This window comes from Scomber japonicus, chromosome 19 (assembly GCF_027409825.1).
Source record: "Scomber japonicus isolate fScoJap1 chromosome 19, fScoJap1.pri, whole genome shotgun sequence".
Lineage (NCBI taxonomy): Eukaryota > Metazoa > Chordata > Actinopteri > Scombriformes > Scombridae > Scomber > Scomber japonicus.
Window position 1 is genome coordinate 14,654,678 of NC_070596.1, and position 24,909 is coordinate 14,679,586.

The window sequence follows — 24,909 nt, forward strand, 5'->3', positions numbered from 1 at the left end:
TGTGTGTGTGTCTGTGTGTATGTGTGTGTGTGTGTGTGTATGTGTGTGTGTGTGTGTGTGCTTGTGTGTGTGCCTGTGTGTGTGTGTGTGTGTGTGTGTTTGAGTGTCTCTGCATACTCATATTCAGTGCAAACACATTGGGTAAAAATCCAATCTTGACCATCAGCTCTGTTGTTTCAACTGAAACAGCTGAATCATCCATCCCTGACTATCTCACTACCTCATTTGCTTTGCAGTTTTCTGTTGCACCTCTTCAAAGAGATAAACCATCAGGCAGACTGACATGCCTTTTGTTTATCCAGCCTGATGGCGGGCCAACTGCTGCCAAGCAGCCCGCTTTACCCACCTCCCCCCACCCCCCAACCCAACCCAACCCAACGTCAGGTCCTAGCACAGCCCAATGTACTTGAGATTGTTCTGGATGATCACGTCCGTGACAGCGTCGAACACAAACTGGATGTTGCTGGTGTCAGTGGCACAGGTGAAGTGCGAATATATCTCCTTGGTCTCCTTGTTGCGGTTGAGGTCCTCAAACTGCCGTTGTACATAGACAGCTGCTTCCTCATAGGTGTTCTGACCTTTGTAGTCAGGGAAGCACACTGTCAGAGGAATGCGTTTGATCTTCTCAGCCAACAGGTCCTTCTTGTTGAGGAAGAGGATGAGCGACGTATTGGTGAACCAGTTGTTGTTGCAGATGGAGTCAAACAGACGTAAGCTCTCGGCCATGCGGCTCTGTGTCGATGTGGAGAGAAAAAGGGAATAAAAAAAGATGATCAGACCAAGAGGATTTCACAGCTAAGAAAATGTAGTATTTACTTTGAGGAAACAGCCCAAATCAATCTAATTTATAATACAATCAGACCTCATTTGCACAAGCAAGACCATGTGATTTGGCACAACGATAGAGAGAAAATTGTAGGATGTAAGATCACAGCAAGATATTAGGATGGGAATGAAGACAATGACATAAGAGAGGTCCAAAGTCATGTAGCACATGTCACAGAAATCCAGTTGACTAGCCAAAAGGTATGTCTTATTTGTTATGTCAACAGACTTGAGACCCAGACAGATGAAGGCCTGCGTTTGAACTCTCACATTCTCCCCTAAAACAGCGAATTCCTTTTTTATCACCACTTATTTTCTCCAAGCCAAAAAATGTGAAGTAATCAGTCACACAGAAAGGAATTTTATTTAATTATTACAGAAGCATCTCATTCTGTTAGGAAGTATAATTGTAAATATTACAGTAATTGTTATCACTGAAATTTTGGATGGATCATGTACAAGTCAACAGAGACTGTGTGTTGACAGGCTGTTTACGGTAGAATCTGTCATAATAGAATCATATGTCTATATATGTAATAATATAGAAAAAATAATTATTAATTTAGATGCTTAAAATCTTAATTTTACTTAATTTAAATAAATATCTGATCTCTTCTCTGAAAAGTTGGTGCATTGTCATTTACAGCCACATCAGGTGTCACCTTTCTTTCCATAATTCCTGTAGGCTTAAGTAAAAGTCTGAAGGAATTTACAGACTCTATAAGGGAAATCGCTGATGGCTTCCATGTCAAATGAGTTAGTCATAAGATGCAGTAAGAGGAGAGCACAGATGAGTAGCAGCAAGACTTGCATCAGCAACAAAAATATGAACAGTGTGACTGGTATCATCAGCATTAAACCACAAGTTAAACACTGTGCCATAACTCAAATGTGTTTTTTATTGTTCAGTTTACCTGCATGTGCTCCCTATATATACAAGACAGGACACTATAAAACATATCTTTCAAAATGGAAATTAAAAAATGATTTAAAATATTTGTTTGTGTTGCAGTAAATTAGTTGGTTGGCTAATTGGTTTTGGTACAGAAGAGGAAAATCTGTGCATGCTCCCCCATAGTGTGTGCCCATGCGACGTTTAATGTATAAGAGAAAAGAAAGAAAAAGAAAGTTGATCTGTTCATGGCAGCTGCTGGCATGTGGCGACTGGCCAGTAGCTTGTGACTGGGAGGTTGTCAGATGGAAGACTGTTGTTTAAAAGGTTACAGAAACAACATGATGCTCTGAGCAAATCACAAGATCTGCATGGCATGAAAAAAAGACACCGAGGGGAATAGCGAAGGATTAGACAATCATAGTGCAGATTCAAAGTAAACCCTGATTATTCAGTGGTGTAAGTGCACTATTTTTGGATAATGATGAAAAAACTACAGTTATGAGAAACCCAAAGTTGCATGTAACCCTTAGATTCAGCTAAAAAAAATGCTTTTACAGCAGCAAGGTTAAAAAGAAAAAAGAAACATGTTGGATTATTTATATCCACAAAAGCTGCCTCTTTATAATAAATTATCATGGGAGTATTAAAATACTTACACTTGAGAATAATACCTTAATATACATTAGTTACAATACATAACAGCATTGGCTTTCAATAGAAGAAAGTTTTTCCAGGGAGTTTGTCAAATTTGACAGAGCAGCACGAAATCAATACATCTGTAAAGGAAAAAAAATGTTCCCCACAACAAAATGGAAGTAAACTGATGTCTGTTGAACCTCAAATATTGTGAAAAAGACAAAAGATATGTGCTAATTATTTAAACAGCGAAACAGAGACACCACTGAGAAAAGAACAAATGAGGTTTACTTCAACACAAATTGCATAAGAATGTGTCTGCAGATTCCCCAGTGTTTCACTGAAGGGTTAAAACGGCTCGTTCCATTTTTAGCCATATGTCTTGCTTTCCACTTCCATTCTCTCACATGTTACCCGATCAGATTGAAACATAAGCTTTCCTTTCTGTATAGGGTATGTATCCCTGGGGACTGAGGCTGGCCCATAAACACACTGCATTACACAAAGTTTGACATACTGTTTGACCTCAGTCCTACTCTTTCCAGGGTGTCAAAACAAGAGCTGCTGCTAAGAGAGTAGGACAAGAGACAGCCTAGGGAGTCTCTGGTGTCTTCACCTGGCCTCCACAGTGCTCGTACAGTAAGAGATTCTTAATGGGGAGTGGGAAGAGGAGGGGGGAGAGCAGCACCCAGGAGCACTAAAGCATGAAGACCCCCTTCCTTTGCTTCAAACACCCACTGTCACACAGATACGCACACACACACACACACACACACACACACACACACACACACACACACACACACACACACACATGCGTACCCACACACACTGGTTTCCCCTTCACCTCCTCCTGTCAGAGTACTCCAGAGGCGTAGGCCTTAATTAAGCTAAAGTATTAATGAGGAAGTTCATCCCAGTGTCATTGCTTTGTTTCCCATAAATACAAATCACTTAAGCGTGCAGCCACCCATCGTAATTCATTAGGGTTCATTTTAAATGTCACTACCTTACAAGAAGGAGCGTTCTGCACTTATCTACCCAGATGATTTTTATGTCGCAATGTTTTTTCTGCCATACCTGAGAATTACATTATTCAGGCTGCTCCCTTTCCTTCCCCCCCTGCTTTTAATTACTAATGTCTCTGTTACTGTGGGCAGCAACACTGCTGGGTTAAAACATGGAAACAAACAAACACATTGCAGCTGTATGTCAGTTTCTTGTGCTCAATTGTCATCTGAATCACGTTTCATTTACCACATATAAACTAACTAAACTAATTTATATATTTGTCTAGTTATGATGTGAGTAATACAATTTCCATCGTCCGAAAATGCCTTGTTATACTATGATGACATAAAGAGAGACTAGTATGGATGGGCTAACTTAATATATGTGAGTAGCATTAAACCTTCAGACTGTGAAGTGGAGGTGACCGTGGAACATTCTTGTAACACTCAACATTCAGTCAATACACTTGCACACAACAGTACATTGTTATTGCTATTTAGTATTACAATAGCTATGTAAACAGGGAAACATTGAAACCAACATGAGTGTGTACAGCCATGTAAGGAAATTACTGGGGGGGAAAGCATGATATGATTTTTTTGCTTTGTGTGTCCTTGAACAGTCTAATTCCGTTTCCTGGAAAGCTGTTTCTCAAAACACCATCATGTCATATGAAGCAAATCAATTACATGATAGTAATGCTTTTGATAACCCATTAGCCGGTTAAGATTCTGCAGCTGAGCGAGGGAGAATATTCCTGAATACATGTAGCAGTCTGACACCTGCCTGTGTTTTTGTGAAGGGACGGCCAGTGTGATTTAGAGAAAGTCACTGTTCAGGGAAAATGTCATTTTACATTTAGTGTAGTTCATGTGTAATTTTCTAAATAAGAAAGGTGCACATGACAACCTTTGACATAAAAGTATGAAGCATGTTACATGAATTAATTTCCAGTCCTCTTTCATGTGACAGGTCATTAATTCCTGTTTGAGAGATTAATAAAATAATTGAAACTATAGAAATAGGGTTGACACTGCAGTCAGTGTTTGCCTTGATGTTTGACTAACACAAGCTCAAACAACTGCTAACCCCTAATCTACTCTATTTATTTTCACCTCACATATGCACAGAATTCACTGCAGTTGCTCAGCCTATACATATACAATTGTACTACACATTCATAGCACACACAGGCGCACGATACATGCATGCATTCATACACCTCATATCTATTCTCTCCAGTGCTGCTGTTTGCTGTACAACTCCCCCTCCCTTCCTCTCCCCTTTCCTTCCCTAGTCACAGCTCACTGTCAACAGCACAGGATTAGGAGCATTTGACTGGCCTGTTGCTAAGTAACAGTAACCATGGCAACTGATTCATTATGAAGACAGGGATGGGACAGGGAAAATACATCAGGGAATGGGTTGATGGGTAAATGTTGTACTGTAATTATTATGGTGTATTTTCTGTCTTGTGTGAGCTGGCGCATAAAAACTGAACTGGTGTTGTTCCAGTCAGATGAACTTTGTTTTCTGCTTGTGTGACATTGAATGAAGCTTTGGAGGTTAATATCACTAAGATGAACACTGGATACAACAAGCCATCATTATAAAAACAACACCCTTTCCTCTAATGAGGACCTACAAAGCACCTAAAACACTTTTGGATATGTATGCAGACTGTTTTCCAGAGCCATTAGTCCCAGACCATCATACAGTTTAGGTATGCACATAAAAATTGACACATTTCTCAAAATTGGAACTGAATTCTTCAACTAACACCAAGCTTTGCTTCACCATCTCTGACTGTGTGATTTAACTTCCACAATCAGTCCTGCATTATTGTTTTCCATCAGATAAGACATAAATCACAGAGCCTCTATTCAAATACATGCTCATCATCAAGCATTACATTGCATTGATTCACAGACATGCAGCACTTGCAACTTAGACTAAGAAGATGAGTCAGAGTTGCACTCGAACTGAAATTGATGAGTCACCTTTGGTCAGTAAATTTGAGTCAGTGACTGTGATGTGCTAAAGGATTGTTTCATGTCTCACAGTTTTGTTTTACATCAAGTACTTTATCTGGGTTCAGGTCTCTTTACCAGAAGACAGTGTTTTCACTAAGAAAAAGAGTGAACATTACTGATGCTGGAGGGAAATGACCTCTACTGCAAGACAGTTAAAACTAATTAAAATCACAGCTCCCCTTACCATTTAATTGTAAAAGCATCAGTAATTAGCAATAATTATATAAACTGTATAGCAGCTTTAGTGCTAATTGAGTTAAGAGGAGATGACGTTACTTCATGAGAGGTTAGAACCAATCCATGTACTTCCTTTGCATAGGTCATGCATTCACAGTGCCTCCAGCTGTTAAATCTTGTGTCTAGTAATACCTAATAAGTAAAAAAATGATGGCCTTTTAGTAGGTGTTTGAGAGTATAGGAATGATCAAGTCAGCCTATACTGAGTCAATAAAGTAGTCAAATGTTTTACTCTTTATCAAAAATCTGCAGAGCTGTCTTCTTTTCTTACTGATAAGATGAAAATATGACATGACATCATTTTCTTAGAAAAATTTCCCCTGAGATCAGCCTGCCTAATATTCTGTTATGAACTCGATGCCTTCGGCCTGCTGCCTTGTCTTTGTTTGGAACATGTTAGCTTTTTACTATCTGCACAAGTGTCTGTGTGTTAGCTAATAGTATTTTTTGCACATATTTTATGTTTATTTTCTCTTTTAGAGTAGCTTGTCAGGATAATTAATCATCTTTTTTGCATCTCATTGGGCGTCAGCTTAACTAACCCATCCATCACCCTCACATTGTGCTGACCTTAATCATAACTAATGCATGATCCAACTTAATAGAAATCAAATTGGGTTTCACTGCAGTTATATCCATCAGCTGGTATGTGATTTGTAACCAGAGACACAGATGCAAACATTCTCCTCTTTCTCACATTGCAGATGTATTGAGCATGTAAAGGCTAGACTGTGTGTTAGGTAACAGCCGCTCAGCAGTGTTGTGTCAGTTGACAGTTGTTATAGAGGCGGGCAGCTCCAAGATGCAGGAATGCACTTTAGAGCCTTCTGTAGATGACGAAGGAACAAGAGAGACATACCTGCACTCAATCCAGTAACATTAAGATAAGGTGATAAGTGATAGTGACATTTAAAGTTGCTATTGCATTATGCTGTCTGCCAGATGGTCCTATAGATTTATGAGGGTGTTGTCTCATTTCTTGTATGGCCACCATTTGTATGCTAGTGCATCACTACTGCAACATATTCAGTTTAAAATATGTGCGTGGATCTTCCCTGTAGGTTATATTTAAACAAGCCCTGAGATCTCACACACTTCTGCAAATTTCTGCTGTATTTATGCTCTATTCATCCATTAAATATTGTGCATACATACAATCATTCTTGTACCGAAAAGTACAGTATGTATAAGAAAATGGGGACATACAGGCAACAAGACCATCTATGAAATAGGTAATTACATAAGGTATAGCTTACTAAACTTCTGGTTTCACCTACAAAATGATCATTTTTCCAGCATTCTGGATTTGATGCTAATTTAACCACAGGCATCGTAAGCTTATGTGAAGCTTTTCTAACAATGTACAGTTGAAGGGGACCAATAGATGGTAGACCATGGAAAAGTGTTTTAGCCAAATAAAATTGTTGGCACACAGCTTTGGCAGTTTAACTACTAACTTGCCCATGGCTATCATTTAAGGATATCTACATGTCACCCAGTACAACAGTGTGGCTCATTGACATATTCATAGTTTTTAGACAACAACAACAGTCTGTGGAACAGAAGAATGTGATATATCAGGTTTTGGATGCAAGCAAGCAGGATCTATTAATTGTTGGTTTGGTTCTGCACATGAGATTGGTTGACAGTAAGAACAATATAGAAAATCAGAGTCATGCAACTTTGACTGTAACCATTTAGAAACACACGACCACTGGTTGAGTCATACATGGTATACTGTCAGGTGTATGCTGTCACAGTAGTTAGCATTGCCACCTCACAGAAAGATGGTGAAATGATAAGCCTGCCCTCTCGTTGCTTGCATGCAGGGATATGCTCTAAAAGCCCTCATACTGAAAAGGTTAAATGGGTTAGATGCAATGCAAGAAAATGAATGTCTTCATGGGTGCAGCATTAATCGTATGATGAACAACAAAACTGAGCATGTGTAATACATACATGTAATAAGATGAACAGAATGTATCAGCTGGTCTTGTTCAGTTTGATGAATCTGTGTGAGTGCAGTTAAGGGGAACACAAGCAGGGTTTCTGAAAGATTTTCATCTGAATCACATCATGCAGCATGTCACTGACTGGTCACTGAAAGTCACAGTGAGCATTACTGTCAGTATATACTGATGTTTTCTTATCTTATTTAAGTTAAACATGGATTTTTACAAGTTAAACAGATGAAACTCTGTGATTGTGTTCAAATAGATTTTTTGCTTAGCTTGAAAACCAACCACATAAAATATCAGCGTTTAGCATCTTGCATTGCGCACTTTGCACCAGTGTGCTGCATGCCTCTTTGACAATGCACATTGTGACATTCAAGCAGGACGGCTGCTCTAATGTCAGAATGTCTTTCTTTCTGATAATTTTGAACCCTTGCTTTGTTCTTCCTCTCCTATGTGCAAATCATAAAAGTTGTTTTTTTTCCGTGGCACCTGTGAACTCCCCGTGCTACACCGTGCCTTCACAATCTGCTAATTCTCACAGGTACAACCTCACACTTTATTCTGTGAACTCAATTAACACCACACTGCATTTTTCTCCTCAGACTTTATTTTTAACCTATACAACTAATTGATTTCATGTTCCAACCTGGCACAGTGTACACCCTGTTTTATCCGGGTAAGCCATGAATTATCAGGCCAGTTCAGTTACAGGAATGACAAAGTTTCCTCTTTGCAGGAGTTATTTCTTATCAAGACTGTTTAAAGACATGAAGGTGAACATGGAAACTGTAGCATCTCCGGGAAATAATGTAATGCCTGTGGAAACAGAAAATAGCTGACCCCTCATAACTGATCTAGACCAAGACAGTAAAATAGTATCTATGTTGACCTTCCATTATCAAAAAGGCAGATAAACAAGCAATAACTACCCAACCATTCCAAAACACTCAGATAAGGAAATGGTCATGCAATGGATAGGAAATCATTCAAATTCCAAAACCATGGAGAAAAGATAGCCAATATCGTCCACTCTCTTCATTCAGACAGATTTAAAATAGCTTTGTTTATTACTACATTAAGGCAGAGTGAATGCATTTCATACATTTCTACAAGAATCAGTTTGCTCATGCCCCCAGCTAAAGAACTTTGGATAAGGACCATAAAATTTGGATAAGGCCTTCCAAATTGTTTATTAAACAAAACTGAATGGATTGTAGAGGAATTACAATATGTCATTTAGTCATATCATTTAGGATGAGAATAAAAGGATGGCTATTAAAAGCTTGTTGCAATGTGAAAATTACAGAAGAAGACAAACATTGTTGGTAAAATAGCTGCTCAGTACATTAATACAATACACCAGATCAACAGTTACTCTATATCATAATGAATAGCTACCAAATAAAGAGTGGTAGGGCTTCTAGCTTTCTTCCATTACCAATCCTCCAAATCAAAGAGACTGCTCTCCAACAGAAAAAATCACACTCACACATACAACCTCTGGCCTAAATTTGTGAACCTTGAGTCAAGATTTGCCAGACTACTGTTTCCAAGGTCAAAAATGAACTTTACTCTGTGCGTATTTGTTCAAGCCTTTTTGTTTTCTTACTTGAAGTGATAAGCTGTTCAGCAGCTTGGTGGTTAAGGAATCTATCAGTGAGTTAAAAGCTGTGCACTTGTTTCCACCAACTTGTCTCCATTAGACAGCTCCATGTCCATGTGTTGAGCAAGCTGCTATCATTTATTAGATAATACTTGAAACTAAACATAAGTAATTAAAAAATGAAAAAGGTGGACATACTAGATTTATGCAATGCAAACCTGGGAAAACAATTATATATTTAACTCCTAATCTTTGATGTTGGAATAAAACCTCTTTCCTTAAATAACAAACTATTACATACAGTTTCCAAAAGTGATTTCGAAAGTACCCCTAATTACTTTCAAACAACCACAATCTTGAAAGAAAACATGCTAACCAAGGAAATTGTAACCCCTTTATATGTGTAACCACAGCATGGTTGTATTGAAGATGGGGATGTACAGGGAGGAAATGACACTGCAGAACAGGTTTGTGTTCTCACAACCACTTACAAAATCACTTTAAGTGCTGCTTGTGTAAAAGTTGTATATCATATGATTTTCTTGTTTGGTAGAATTGATACCTCTCTGCATATGGTGAATATTTTAAAATATATTTTTAAATGTATCTTGTGTCTTGCCCTTTGGACAGCTCATGTTTGAAAGTAACTGCATTAGTAATGTTGTCTGTCTCACAAGGAGACATATTCTCACCACTTATATGATCTAATCCAGTGGTAGGAAATAAATTGTGCACGCCTTCTCACAAATGTGTAATAAAGCATGATAAGACAGTTAGGCCAGTTAGGTTGATATCTGCCTTGTCCTCCTTAAACATGTTAGTGTTAGTGTGCATATGCATACATAAACTGTGTGTGAAAATATGAAATATAAGTGTGTGGGCTCTTTAAAACAGACTTTTCTTACCGTCTGGTTGTCCTCGTAGAGTTTGAGGTCATAGCCACTTAACTCGACACAGAAAATGATTGCAGTCACGCCCTCGAAACAGTGGATCCACTTCTTTCTCTCTGAACGCTGCCCACCCACATCTACCATCTTGAAGGTGAGCTCCTTGAAGGTGAATTTGTTCTCTACAATGCCGGTGGTCATGTCGCGGGATCGTAGGATGTCCTCTACAGTGGGGATATACTCAAGTGCAGAGATGCGGTCCAGGTCATTCAGGTAGTAGGCAGTGTTGTCCTCTAAGTGGTACTCATTGGATCGTTGAAAGCACTCCTGGACCCCTGAGTCAGCCCACAGACGTTTCATGACCCCCTGCAACTCTAGAGTGATCTCTCCCTTGCTCTCAGCTGGCCCTGTGAGGGCAAAGAGCTGCACAGCATCATAAGCACGATCAGCATTGTGAAAGTCGATCTTAAGGGTGGTGAGGGCACGGATGATGCGTGTGAGCGAGTCAATGGCATTGTACAGGATGAGGGGCTTGTACTCCTTGCAGGCCTCCAGGTTGAAGCCTCCACTGTGAATAATCTTCATCTGTTTGACAATGGTGCTCTTGCCAGAGTTGCTGGTGCCCAGCAACAATAGCTTGATCTCACGCCGCTGCCGCTGACTCTCTGAGCGCAAGTGCCGGTCAATCCTCCGCGAGCGCCGCGCCGCTTCCTTCTCCTCCGAGCTCTGACGGCATCCCATGGTCCTCCACCACGTGGTAAGCACAAAGGAACTCGTGCTGCTGCTTGATGGGAAAGCAAATTATAATGAAGTGGTGACAGAAAGGGAGCAGGTGGAAGAGTTGGTGGAGAGGGTTTTCACTAAAGGTAGGGGCTTTTTGGGGAAAAGGCAGACAAAACTTCACAACAGCTAAATTTAACACTAGACAGGAGAGCCACCTCGCAGAGGAGTGACTCAGGAGTATTTCATTCTTTTTGTTCAGGGGCAGTCTGTGAGTCCTGTGTGAGCAGAACCCAGACTTGTGGGATGCCCACACAGCGCCTGGCACTGAGGTTGGACTGCCTGCTGAAGCCAAGGGAGCTGGGGTTCATAGCAGGGGCTCCCCCTGAGGAAGAGCTCTGGAGGAAGGCTGAGGAATGTTCAGCGTATGTCAGCAGAGAAAGTGTTTGGGCTTGATGAGTGCGAATAGGAAAACCCCCTCACTCTCCTCCCACATGGCTCTTGTGGTGCGTCGCCCTTGTTTGGCTACTGCAACCATCCACTTCAGTTCGATATTTGGCCTGGTTTGCTCAATCTTCCTGATAAATTCTTTTCTGTTTCCTCTGTGGCGTGATGTCTCCCAGACAAGTGAAGGCCTCTTAGCCTGCCAACACATAAGACAGAAGAGAGAAATGAATAACAGTTTCAAGACAGTCCCATCATTAATCTGTATGTCAAAAGGAATAGTTCAACATTGGGAAAACATACCATTTTGCTTTTACTTTAAGAGTGGGATGAGAAGAATGATACCACTTTCATGTGTGCAGTAAGTATGGACCTGAGGCCAGGAAGGGAATTAGCCTACCTTAGCATAAAGACTGGAAGCAAGGGAAAACAGCTAGCCTGGCTAACAATACTAGGTATAGTCACTTCCTTGAATATTGATGCCACAGTGAGGTTGCCTGGTGTTTAGCTTAGTTTAGTTCATTTGGATCCCCATTAGCTGTTACCCAGGCAACTGCTACTCTTCCTGGGGTCCATGTTGAAATAAATACAACCAATTACAATTACCATTACAATATAACATAAATGCATACCTAAATAGACCCCACCCGTGTTACTATTGCGTCTGTATAAAGACCTATACCAAAACCTGTGCTGACCAACTGAATCTAACAACCCTCTGTATAGCTGGAGGAACTTTGCACAACATATTTTCATTTCATTTGCACCTCTATTTGTGTACAGATTAAACAAACAAGATACAGTGTTTTAATTAGTGAGCTTCCGAGGTGCTGGTAGGTGTTTTAAATCTGGAGAGAGCCAGGTTAGCTGTTTGTTCCTGTTTCCACTTTTTACGCTAAGCTAGGCTAATTGCCTCCTGGCTCTACATGACCACAGACATGACATCACTTTAGAAACGAATAAGCGTAACTATTGAACTATTGCAAAACATACCAAATGTCATATTTACCTTTCTTCGTCAAATGGGAATTGACTAACTGGTAATGACAGCATATAAAGTCCTATGCATATAATCCTGCACGCTTCCCATTCAACCATTGCCATGCTACAGTTATTCTGTGTGCACAGTCTTCTGCTGCCAACAGTCACACACCCCAACTCTCTCCATCTGCAGTCCTGTGTTACCATAGACTGAGCCAAAGTAGATCTCAGCTGACCACGCCTATCCTTTCAACACCACCGCACACACACATACAGTCATTACATACACAATCAAGGTCAAACATACGCATAGAAAGAGGCTTAGGAAAACAAACTCCACAATTTGAAAGGAAACCAAAGCAGAATAAACAAGATAAATGTGTATCCTTGTAACCAATAGCATCTTCCACTCTTCACACTACAACCCAGTGTTTCTGGCCATCCTCTTTTTGGTCTACCGTTCTCTCTGAGCTGTACAACAAAACAACATCAGGTGAAATGCTTATTTACTATCTCAGTGGAAAATAACAGGCTCGAGCCAGCAGGTGCCTCTCATGCTTTCATACCGCTGTAAAGCCCCTTCTCCTTAACCAGACATCTGTGTTGATATCCTTTAGATGCTACGCTGTGATCAGAAACAGAATAAAAATATATCTGGGAATATTTGGTTTCTCCTCCTGCCTTGGTATATCAGTTCTTCAGAAGGGAGCACTTATATTATTAAAACAAATACTGAATTCTTACAAGTTCTGGAAAATCAATGAAATACTGTCTTAAAGTATGTGATGCATTTAAAGCAAAAGAAATTTGGTGCAGTGAACGCCTGTGGGATTCTGTGATAAATAGATGCACATTGAAACAGACTGCATGCGATTGGCTGAGTAACAAATGTGAAATCATACTGTGGCCTAGTTTTGTTGGCGAAACTATACTCTGCAGACCTGTCAGAGAGAGACAGAGAGGGAGAGAGAGAGAGAGAGAGAGAGAGAGAGAGAGAGAGAGAGAGAGAGAGAGAGGGAGAGAGAGAGGGAGAGAGAGAGAGAGAGAGAGAGAGCATTTGTCAGAGCTCGGTGAGTGAGGTCCACTCTTCAAAAGACCGAGAGGACAAACAGAGCAGAACAAAGCCATAACAAAGCATCACAACACAAACAGAGTGGAGAGCATTGTTTCCTGGCTTCAGGCACCTGACTACCCTCTCAAAATGGCATAGCCAGCCAAACTGGTTAATGCACATCACTGATTTTGAGAGCCTATGAAACACATTAAAGCTGCGTGTGAAGTCTTCTCAATTTGCTCTTTCAAAAAATATGCAGCACTTGCATTTCCGCACTTTTTGAAGTTACGCCACTTTAGATAATTGCTAAGGAAGTAGTGTGCCGGCAGTGCAAAATCAGTGTATATTATTATCACATTAAATTCTTATTAATAATATTCCCAATGCTATTACACTACATAGAAAGAAGCAGTCTGTTGCTTACTTATATCCTAACAACTAGAGCATAACACAGCAGGATGAAATGCCTGGAAAGTTTAAACAAAAAATAAACAAAAAATAATTAAGAAAGCGCCTACAGAAGGAAAACATGCTTACTTACTTTTTAAAAAAATAACAAATTAGTTTAATTTAAAGTTGAAATGGCCCTGAATGCAAGCAACAACAAATTGATTCCTGGCTCATATATAAAATCACTGACAATAGAGTTAATGACAATGTAAATCCAACAAAACAAAAAATCTCACCATCTATCACACAGGTGGCTCTGGTACGAAGACAAGGCATGTCACTTTAAGAGTAAGTGAGTGGAGGCAGAGCTATGGGGGCCATGGAGAGAGGCCAGCATCTTGATGTATCATGAGAACTGAGGTAATCTGATAGGCAAGATGAGACCGAATCATGTCATTCGGCTGCCTTTCCTTCACAGCTCCTGCTGCACACGGCCTCTCTGCTCTCCCACCATCACTCTCCCAGGTGCTTACCTGCTATTATTAATTTACCATGCTGCAAATAATTACAATCACGCTCTTTATTAGAGATGAGTACATGTGTTTCTATTGTATAAAATTTGTTTTCCTGCGGCGGCTGGTGAGTGCACAAAAATGCTATTAAAATTAGGGTCAATCACATTAGATTGAGTGGTGATTTAATCCATCAGAGGCTCAATGTTACTGCTCAGGTACAACATTTTGTAAAAGAAAAATGCACAACACTATTTACAAATATTGTAATAGTTTAGATAAACTGAACACAAAGACACACACGCACACACACACACACACACACACACACACACACAGATAGAAATATCAAACTAATTAAACGCATGCAGGCAGTACGTGTATTTAAATAATGTGGATTTTGGGGTTTGTAGCCACTTAATACATGAGGGGATGAGAAATGAGTTTATTTCGTTTAGGTAGTGAGTAATGAAGTGTCATAACAATTTTATTAAAAAAACACTTAAAATACAACTTTAAAAAATAGGAAATAAAGATAAGTTGGCTGGTGTGGTCTCATCTGTTTGGAGGCTCAGTGAACACATCGTGACAATAAACCAGATTTTTTCAGGTCAGTACAGCCATTGTAAAAGCACATAACATTCAATTTTATCTCATAGCAGCCAATTGAAAAAGTCACACAAGCATGTTAAATCCATTATGTGTTGGTGTGAAATTAATTCCCCTGCGCTACTGAAGACACATGATTTAAATCAAATTAAATTAAACCACCTATGATGCCAGTAGAAGAATATGGAAAACCAGATGATGCTTTGGCGCTTTGATGTAATGGGATTGATGGACGTGTCGGAGGCCAGCTTGTGCTCAGGTGTGTCAGAGGTAAAGAAGAACATATGCAGAGAAATGCCTTACTTTTATGAATGAAAAGCAAAAGTGCATGACGCTAAAAGACAGGTGAAAGGCACAGGTGTGCTTTTAGTCATCTTACAATGGTTTATGAATGAGGCATGCAGGTGTGTGTGTCAGTGCTGTGGTCAGCGGGCTTGCATTTCACGAGGGATCAGATGAGATGTTCCACTTCGAATAAACCTGCTGTGGACAGGCAGCAGGAGGGATATTGCACTTCACAACATCTGTGTCATAAATAAAGTGTTGTCTTCAGCGGGGGAACAGAAAGCAATCATATTTCCATTTATGAACAACTTAACCAGTACCCATTTACACTGCAACTAACTTGAGCAAGAAAATAGCCCAATTATCACAGCAAGCAGACTAAGGACTGTTGAAAGGCAACCTGGGGATTGGCACCTGTGTGACTGAAAACATTGCTGCTGTTACATTCATTATCCTAATTAGGATTATATAGAAAGGCACATGTATGGCCAATTTAAGTGTGACTATTCAGAGCAGTATGGTGCTAAGGAAATGTGACTCTTTGATGGCCGTACAGTAATTCATATCCATATGCCCTATGGGTTAGCAGGCCTACTGAATTTTGTGTGTCTCCATCATTTATGCATTTTCGCAACAGGCCTTGTACTGTGTTATAAATAGATTCATATATATAAATGCATCAGTTACAAGGGGAGAGTGCAGTGTCCCTAAACGTAGGACTTCATCTTTTTCTTATGTTTCCATAAATCAATGGAACATTCTTCCAATAGAGTTGATTACATGTGACATAACATTTTCACGTCAAACAAAATTTGTAGACATTTGTGTGTGTGTGTGTGTGTTTGCTTGGGGGGGGGGGGTGCATATTTATAAAAGTTGGCGGGTAGGGGTCAAATTGTTTTAATGATGTGGGAATGTGTGTATTTATAATTTTGTAATTGCAATTTTTCACAACTTTTTCACAAGTATGTTCCATCAACCTGCCCAGGGTCTACAGGTGGAAAATAGCAACTTGCTAAAACCCGGTGCAATTGGAAATTAGAAGATTGGCGGTTTGATTCCTGGGCAAGACACTTAGCCCTAAATTGCTCCCATTGCTGCGCCAACGGTGTGTGAATGAAAATTAATCCTTAAATTCTCCCTGATGAGCAGGCACCCTGTGTGGTATCCCCTGCCATCAGTGTATGAATGTGTGTGAAGTGGTTGTAAAGACTATATATAGGCTATATAAGTACAGACCATTTGCAGGGTTAATGTTTTATTGCGCACTGTCCCTGTTCAAATAAAAATTAAGAATTAAAAAGAAATAAATACTTATGAAAAGTGTAATGTTATCACAGCCTTGCTGATCTAAATGATGGAGGCATTAAATAAAGGAGCATTTCAGCAGCTAAGAGTCCCTCCAGCTAACTAACATATAGGGGAAAAAACTGCTCACATGCCTAACGATCAGCTGCACAGTGCTTATGCATTCAAAGGCAGCTGTTTTAGTAGCTGGAAGGTTGTTTCCTGCATCTGACTAGTTTTCCCCTGGCTACATGACAAAAAGAGGTTATTGAAAGACTTAGACTGTCTGGTCAATATCTATGTACACTATCAGAGTCTTACTGGAATATACCAAAGTGATTTTTACAATATTATCCAAAACCCCACGAGTGAAACACTAGCTAATCCCCAGATCTGTACTAAATCCTGCTATTGTGTCAAGATTAAGCAGTTAGAGTGAAACTGTGATCAAACCTTTGGGTCTGTGATGGTTGTAAAGACTAATATGTGAGTTTTCAGTTCTGGATGGATTAAATATGATTTGCGCTGTAAGTAACTAAATGCTGTATAGAAATCAGCCAGGATATGCTTTAGTAATACAGTAAATTTAAAAAAAGACCGAAAGTTGCACAGCCGAGCAAAGAAGGCATCTAAGCGAGACAAGAGGCTCTACTGGAGGGGCATTATTAATTTATGTATTGCCACAGAGGCTGTGAATAAGCAATGCATTAGCGGGTTGATCAGTATGCATGCTTCCTTTAACTACTATTGTCTTCCACAACTTATACAGCCACAAGGTCACAGATGAGACTGTTTACTATAGACAGAGCTGAGTTGTACTAAAGTAAAAAAAAAAAAAAAAAAAAAAGGAGGAGGGATTTGACCAGCAGTGCATAACAATGGAAAAATGAATGCATGGAAGGTTTTAATATCCAAATGAAGGCATATATAACTGAAAATGTGGTAAACGGATGTCAGGGCAGACTAATCCTCTTTCAGGTTGACATGATTGTTGGCATCTTTCCCACACAGGGCAGTGATTTGAAATGTAACATAGAAAAACAGACTGAAAACTTAAAGAGAAACATCATGACTGTGATGATGAAATTAAATGTTAAAAAAAAAAAAGCACGTAAGTGAATTTTTTTCACCTGTAATCTGACCCTATAGTTCAGGGTGACATTCACAGTGTGTGAAAACCGTTGCTGATGAAACGGTTGGGGTCACAGCGGCACGTCGGCGCTACACACCTGCTGGAAGTTTAATGAGATTTCCACGGACGTTAGCATTTCTTTGAAAGGGATGGGAATTTTAAACTGTGGGAATGACATTGTTGACAGTTGAAACACACACTATGAATATACCATCTGCAACTGCAAAAATGGTAAACACACAGACAGCACTCCTTTTAAAAGTGCAGATCTAAGTTTCATTTCAGTGTGCCACCTATAAAATATATTACAAAATTATGTCTTTGTGAGGGTAAAATATTGAATATTGATATATATTAGTGCTGCATGGTTGGTCATTGACAAAGCAATCATAGTCTCGAGGCTGTAATCACAGGAGGTTTGTAAATATTTAATCAGGAGCAGATATGTTCTAGCTGTTCTTGCCTCCTCAGTGAAGCATTGCAACCATAAATATCCCCATAACTTCCAATATTCAATTTGAATATTCTGAAAGAAATCAAACCCCACAAAAACATTCTTTATTGCTTAGTGACTGAAAACTGAAACAAATGGTTCAACTAATAGATTCATGTGCAAAAAAAATCCTGAAACAATTTCATGTTTCGAAATACATAAAACCAACAGAATTAGGAGCAAAATGACAATAATTGTTGTCAGGCTATCATAAAATGGACAGACCGGGTCGGTAATATCTTCTGAAAGCGAGAGATTACAGGCTTACGTACGTAAAAGTCCAAAAAATCTTGTATTTTACTTTCACTCTTGTAATTTTAGATTGAAAACATGAGGTTTCAATCTTTGCAGTATTATGCTAAATACCGTGGACCACAACATATTTGTGGTTGATGGGCTACACATGACTCAAATCAAGTCTTTAAAGCTCAAACTCACTTTTAGCTACTCTAGTTTGAGATGCCAAGAAAATGTTGGTGCAAGGTAGATACCCATATGAAGGAAATCTGTTGGAATTATACTGTATGTCGTAATAGCTACAATGTGTGTACATGATAATGGCCACTGACAGATGTTCCTTTACTAATTTAACACTATATATCGATATGTTTAGTGTATGAGACATGTTTCATATATTTTGGTAAAGACTTTATATCAGCAACATAGCATATAGCTGAGAAAATGACAATGAGATTTGAATCAGATTCTCAGTGACAGTGTCAACAAAAGTTAATTATATTGTTAAAAATAAATTTGACAGATTAAGAATTTATTACAAAGTTATTGTATTGAATTGCATTAGGTAAAAACATACCTCATAAACTGGTGAGTCATTGTATTATGATTGGTTGTCAGTGTCAATATTGACCAGTTTGACAGAGTGTAGGGTAATTATGGAGAATTGAAATAGATGGAACAGTATACACAGTCATTTTAAGTTGACTGTTTTTCTTAAATTAAAAGGAGGGTTATATTGTATAAATCTCACCGAAATATTCTCAAAAATCCATAAAGTCACCTCTGTATATAATTCTTGATTATTGCAGCTTTTTGAAGGGCTGTCGGTATGATCCAGACCAGCAAGGACATTTTTCATCTCTTCAAAAAGTTGATGGCCTAGCGTTAAAACTTCTTAGTCCATTCTAAGCTTTAAGTGGGTTATGTGACTCTGAAATAAGAAAAATATATATATAATAAAATAGGCCTTGTGGAAACAAAGAAAATACTTTACAGACAGCACTACTGACAAAATAGCCAGGAGAAAAAAGTTATATAACCCAATCTTACTTTTTTCATATAAGTATGCTTTTTAATCATACTTCCTTCTTTGTGTACTCTCAGTTACCCCAACTGCATTCTGCATACAGCAGGCCTACTGCCTCAGAGAAGAGTCTTACAGTAAATCAGTTCTGCTAGAGCTCCTGGAAGGACTGCTGGAGATGTTACCAGTCAGGCGAGGTTTCCAAGAATTCTTACATTTCTCAGCTAATACAAGATAAGACTTCCTGATAAGATGGAACAGGTTACTTCAGTGATCATAATCTTAATCTGTCAAAATCCTTTCACCACCCTTAAATTGGAGGGGGCCGTAAACAAATAAAATAGGGATGTTGTCCTTTAACATCTTATCAGCATATTTACTGTACTGTATCACTAGAGGGTCACTAAGCAGAAACGGGTAATGACATTTGGAGCTGATTAGTAATAGCAGTAAACGTGTTAGAGGTTTCGTTCCAGTTCTAAAAGCCAAAGACAGAGAGTGGGATTAGCATGAATTGGCAGTAACTCTTTACTGTAATGAGTACTGAATCACATGCAAAATGAAACAGTAGAAGTTATAAAGAAAATACAGCCTATCAACAGAGATCCTCAACATAGATGTGTTAATGGAGAGATTTCTGACTTGCCGAAGGATAGACGGAAACTGTGAGTTATGGGTGTGTGATCTGTACAGCACTCCACTGAATGGCTTTTCAGTGCAATTCATACACTAGATATGCTGCAGCTATAACATTATGGAATCTGGGACAAAAAGCAGACAGTCAATTTCATGCTTCTAGCAGCAGAATGGTAGATCAATGTCACCCCAATGCCAGTTGCTTATACAGATCCTGTACATAACACTACATCATGTGATGCTCCTGAAAAAACATACAGTGTGTCTTGTTGCTAGTAAAAAGCAAAATGCATGCTTTGCTCAGTGGAACGGACTAAATGAAGTACTCCAATGTTGAAGGCCTGCTTCTCCGTGATGAGTCAGAGCTTTGTGTTCGTCCCGTTCTACGTCAGAATCATATGAGATATAGGTTGCACGCAGAGCGATACTAAGCACCATTCTCAATACTTTATGCAACATTTACCTTCTGATCGTTATACAGCTGCGTAAATATGTCACTTTCTCATAATAATCCAGTCCATAATCTCACACTAACAATGACTACCTTTATGTCATCTTTTCCTGAGAATTGATTGCACTGTAGAGTGAAAACCGAGCAAGCAAGAACAAGGATAGCTAGTTGACCACATGTACTGAAGACAGATTTAAATGGACTGTCAAAGAGTCTCAAGAATGAGCCTGTCAGCAACTGCACACTTGGGATTTCTTTACCAGATGACTCCCGGGTGGAGGTGTCTGACAGCCTCTAATGGCAGATTGCAGCTTTGGTTCAAAATGTGTCAGATGACACTGTACTGTATCTAACGGGTTACCCAGGATTCTTTTGACAAGCAGTGAAGCACTGAGGTGATTCTTATGGGTAAATTAATCTGCAGCCACTCAGTGCTCTCTTGTTCAGTCATTAAAATTGATGCCATTTACTGTATATTGTTATTATTGTCATTATTATATTAGAGCTCATGAGGTATACATATAATAAATTCAAAAGATTTGTGCCTAGAGTAAAGCTGTCAATATTAGTAATAAAACAAGCTAGTCGATGAACTCCGAAACTTCTAAAAGATCTGTTCTGTACCTAAGTGAAAATGATCTAAACCTACTTTAATCAATCTTTCTTGATATTTGTATTGAATCAAAATGAATTGATTCTTTGACCTGTGTGGAAAAAGTTGCTCATTGTGCTCAAATCAGGGAGAATTATAATCCAAGTCTACAGCCCAGCTGAGCGTTTTGGTGTCTTTTCACTCATTATTTCTGGTTTTGTGCCCACACATGGACCGTACATTTGAGTTACAGAGACTCTCATCAGTACACCACTAAATGGTGGACAGCCAAAGTTAACAACTAGCTAGAGAGAAAAGTTGAATACTAAGCAACTAAACAGCAAGATATTTATCTCCAGACTTGGTGCAGAACATTTGACAGAAACACAACTCTAAATGATTGTTAATGTTGCTCCATGTCTGCTCAACAGTGTTTTAGTTTATCACATATGTCCTATAACATGCATGAAAACATATTACCCAGTGATATATTCATTATAAATGTACCAAATTATGTGGGAGTTGATGCTAAATCCATTGTAATCAGTAAACTGAATAGTCTGTCAAAATTTAGTTCTCACAATTGTTTGTTCAACATTTCGTGTTATCACTTCCTGTTATGCTGTTCTGAATGCAGACTTCAGAGAAAGATGCCTGTATACTGTACACATGTGAGGACACTACTCATTCATTATGGAAAACAATGATGGGCAGTGTTCTCCCTTCTACTCCTCCATAACAGTGGGCTGTTTAGAGGGTGGAGACGGGGTAGGGGGTTGTTGGGGGGTGTGTTGGGGGTAAGGGGAGTGATGGGGGTCTCTGTATGCTAGATGCTTTTTCGTGATAATGCTGTGTTTAACGTTCCTGATCTCGATGGCTGTGTTCCCCCTTCTCCAATCCAGCGGGTCACACTGAGTCACAAGGCCAGCTAGTGACAATGGCATGTTTGTGCACAAGCTGAGCTATGGGTAGGCTGTCTGATGTGAAGGGATAAGATGGCACAAGGTGGACACTAGAGTCTCGTGTGTGTGTGTGTGTGTGTGTGTGTGTGTGTGTGTGTGTGTGTGTGCGAGCATACGTGTGAGCCTCCGGATGTCTGGCCGCTATATATTTTGCTGCTGGTGCATAGTTAACAGATATTTTTCTGCTTTTGTAAAAAGAACTCTCACAGTAGTGTATATCACGTAGATCAACACAATTCAGGTTAGTGCTGTAAGCATTCTAATCTGCTTTCAGACACACACTCCAGTGTAATATTCATTTGAGTAATGACAGATAAGATAAATGCTTTCTGCAACAGAAGGAAATTGTGGGTAACGGACACTTTCAGCCTTGTACAACCCGCAGACATTATCTGCCGTTGGTGATTTGATAACTAGAACAGGAAAAGGAAAACTGTCTCATTCTGCTGTCAGTGCAACAATATAACAGCCATCTGATCAACACCATAAAGATGATCAGTACAATAAATTACCTACAGGATATTTTATTGCTGTGGGGGGGGGTTGCACCTGCAGAAAACTAATGATGAAATCACCTTCCAATAAAGCTAAATCTATCTTTTAATCTATGTTTTTTGCTTTTTTCGCAAGCCTTTAACACATAACAATGCCAGGGCAGTTTGTGATGTGTTCACAGGGTGAATGTGTGGGGAGAGAAGAGATACGAGACAAATTATGAGAAAGTGTCACCTGTTCAAACACGGATAATTATTCTGCATGTTAAAGACCGGAAATATGACTGGAAACCAGAATTGACTTGTCTAAAATACCACAGCGAAAACAATATCATAATCTATTTAGTGTGAACATGTAACGGTAAAAGCAGATATGTAGGATGTGGTGATGTATATCAGTTACTTGATAAATCAAGTATTTTCTTGAAACTGCAGACCTGCACACCCTTATCAAAACAAGCTAATTGTTCTGCTTTATTTTTGGTTGTGTCCCAAAAGCCTGCAGCAATATCACAAAATGCATGCAGTCATGTACGTGCATCCATGCATGCATGTACACACATACCCCCTTTTATTTCTTTCAGTACAGACCAATCTCCCTCACCAGTGCGTAGCAGGCCATAGCACTCCCTCATCATCATCCCCCCTCCCTTCTCCCCTCCTCCCCTCCCTCTTTCTCTACCACCTCCTTGTTGTCATATGACCGCTGTTATGTGTGTGCAATGGAACACAAAGTTGCTCTGTTAGTCCCCTCTGCTCTGCCCTCTCAGATTTGAGTGCTGGAAGTAAGGCCCTCTTACTCGCCTGCCTCAGGAAAACAGACAGGCTCCTGTGTGTGACTACCAGCATAGATTAGAAAGGAGGGCAAAGAGAAAGAGAGGGATGAATTGAGCTGATGTTGTTTTATGTAACACCAAAAGATAACTTAATCCTTACTCATTCACTGAGCCCCACCCTGAGATTGTGTTTGATTCAACAGCGTTCCTCGAGGATGCTTTACTGTTAAAACCCACTGGAAACCCAAATCCACCACAGTCTTCTAAACATGTAATTTAGGGTCTTATGCACATTAGCGTTAGAGATTAGTTTTGATCCAAATTTTAAATATTATCAGTTAGGTGTTCATAAACGTTCCTGATATTAGGTTTGGATTGGGCGTGGTTATGCTTTATTACAAAAATGATGCAATTAATTCCATGAATCAATCATTTTGCATTTCTCACCCCTCACTTCATGTTCTCAGCAATGTATTCTGAAACACAGAGAAAGCAGCTACTGAACACATAGCTCACAAATGGCTCACAAACCTCAGATCCAACTGTCAATCTAGGGAGTGCTGAGCAAATATCAGATTCATATCAGAAGATCCAACGGTCAAGATTCTGTTACTGCATTGCTTATTTCTTGCCTCAAATGTTTTCAGAAATATATTTTAGTGTAATGTTTAGCTGTAATATGAGAATGTTTTTGACCTGGCCACCATGTTGAAAAAGGCTGAGCCAACACCAAGCACCGCCCAACTTGCAGTACCTACCAATAGCAAGGGAGATGTCAATCAAAATGTGATCTGCCGCACCTACGCAGTCTTGAGAAATGGTCTAAACAGCAAAATGAGCTGAGTTTCTTTAACGAGGTTTTCTAATACTTATGAAGGTTATTTTTCACAGTATTTTGTGGATGCTAAATGAGACACTCATCTTCTATCACCTATGCATTTTTACTATTTCAAGCCAAATTTCTAAAGGCTCTAAGTCATTTATTAGTCCTGTCTACTTACATCAGCCTTTCTGAGAGAACTGGCTGCCAAACAGTGTCTTACAGCCGTTTGTGTGGAGATGACACTTTGTCCCAGTACCTGGCAAGGCTTAAAGACCCAAAACAAACACAAACGCTGAGCCAGCTGAATCAGAGCATTGCCCTGTCTGAAAATACAGAGTGACAAAGCAACTGAGAGACCTGGACTTATAAGGACACATATTCCCTCTGTGGATTCGTAGGATATTTCATTGCCTGTGCATGCTGTTAAAGATCAAATTTTCATGTGAATGCTTGCAAATGTGATAATTCTGCTGCTCCCTCCCCAGGACATAAATGACATCTTAGATTAATCATTTTATTAAGTGGACTGCTAAGGGAACTACAGTTGGCCCTCTCGATGCTAAATTGTAATAGAGCTGAGTTTAATTGTCCAAATCAGTGGTGTGCTCACCTACATAGTTAAAGATGGCTGAAAGTGCACTGGACAGTGACATTGGACTCCTCAGTGCATGAGCAGCCACCTCAACAGCCACTGTCACTTTAAAACCAAGTCTGCCCCTGCTGTCCCCTGCCATTATGTCACGCAGTGGAGTGGATGTAGCAAGTAACAAAAGAGGTGGAAGGAGGTCAACTCAACATAGGTTTTGTCACACTATTGCTCCCATTTTTATATGCAGAAAGGTCACTTGAGTGGCAGCACACTGCATACTACCGTTTCAGCAAAAACACAAAAAAAAAGCATTTTTGCTGTGCAGATGAGGCC

At 39.5% G+C, this 24,909-nt stretch overlaps 1 protein-coding gene across 1 annotated transcript; it reads right to left on the reverse strand.

Annotated features, from left to right (window-relative positions):
* Positions 1-387: 387 nt before the first annotated feature.
* On the reverse strand, positions 388-10,826 carry gnaz (guanine nucleotide binding protein (G protein), alpha z polypeptide). Its single transcript, XM_053340694.1, has 2 exons — positions 10,104-10,826; positions 388-732 (listed from the first exon to the last, which is right to left on the reverse strand). Exons 1-2 carry the CDS (start codon positions 10,824-10,826, stop codon positions 388-390), a joined length of 1,068 nt encoding a protein of 355 aa, XP_053196669.1.
* Between the last annotated feature and the right edge of the window lie 14,083 nt (positions 10,827-24,909).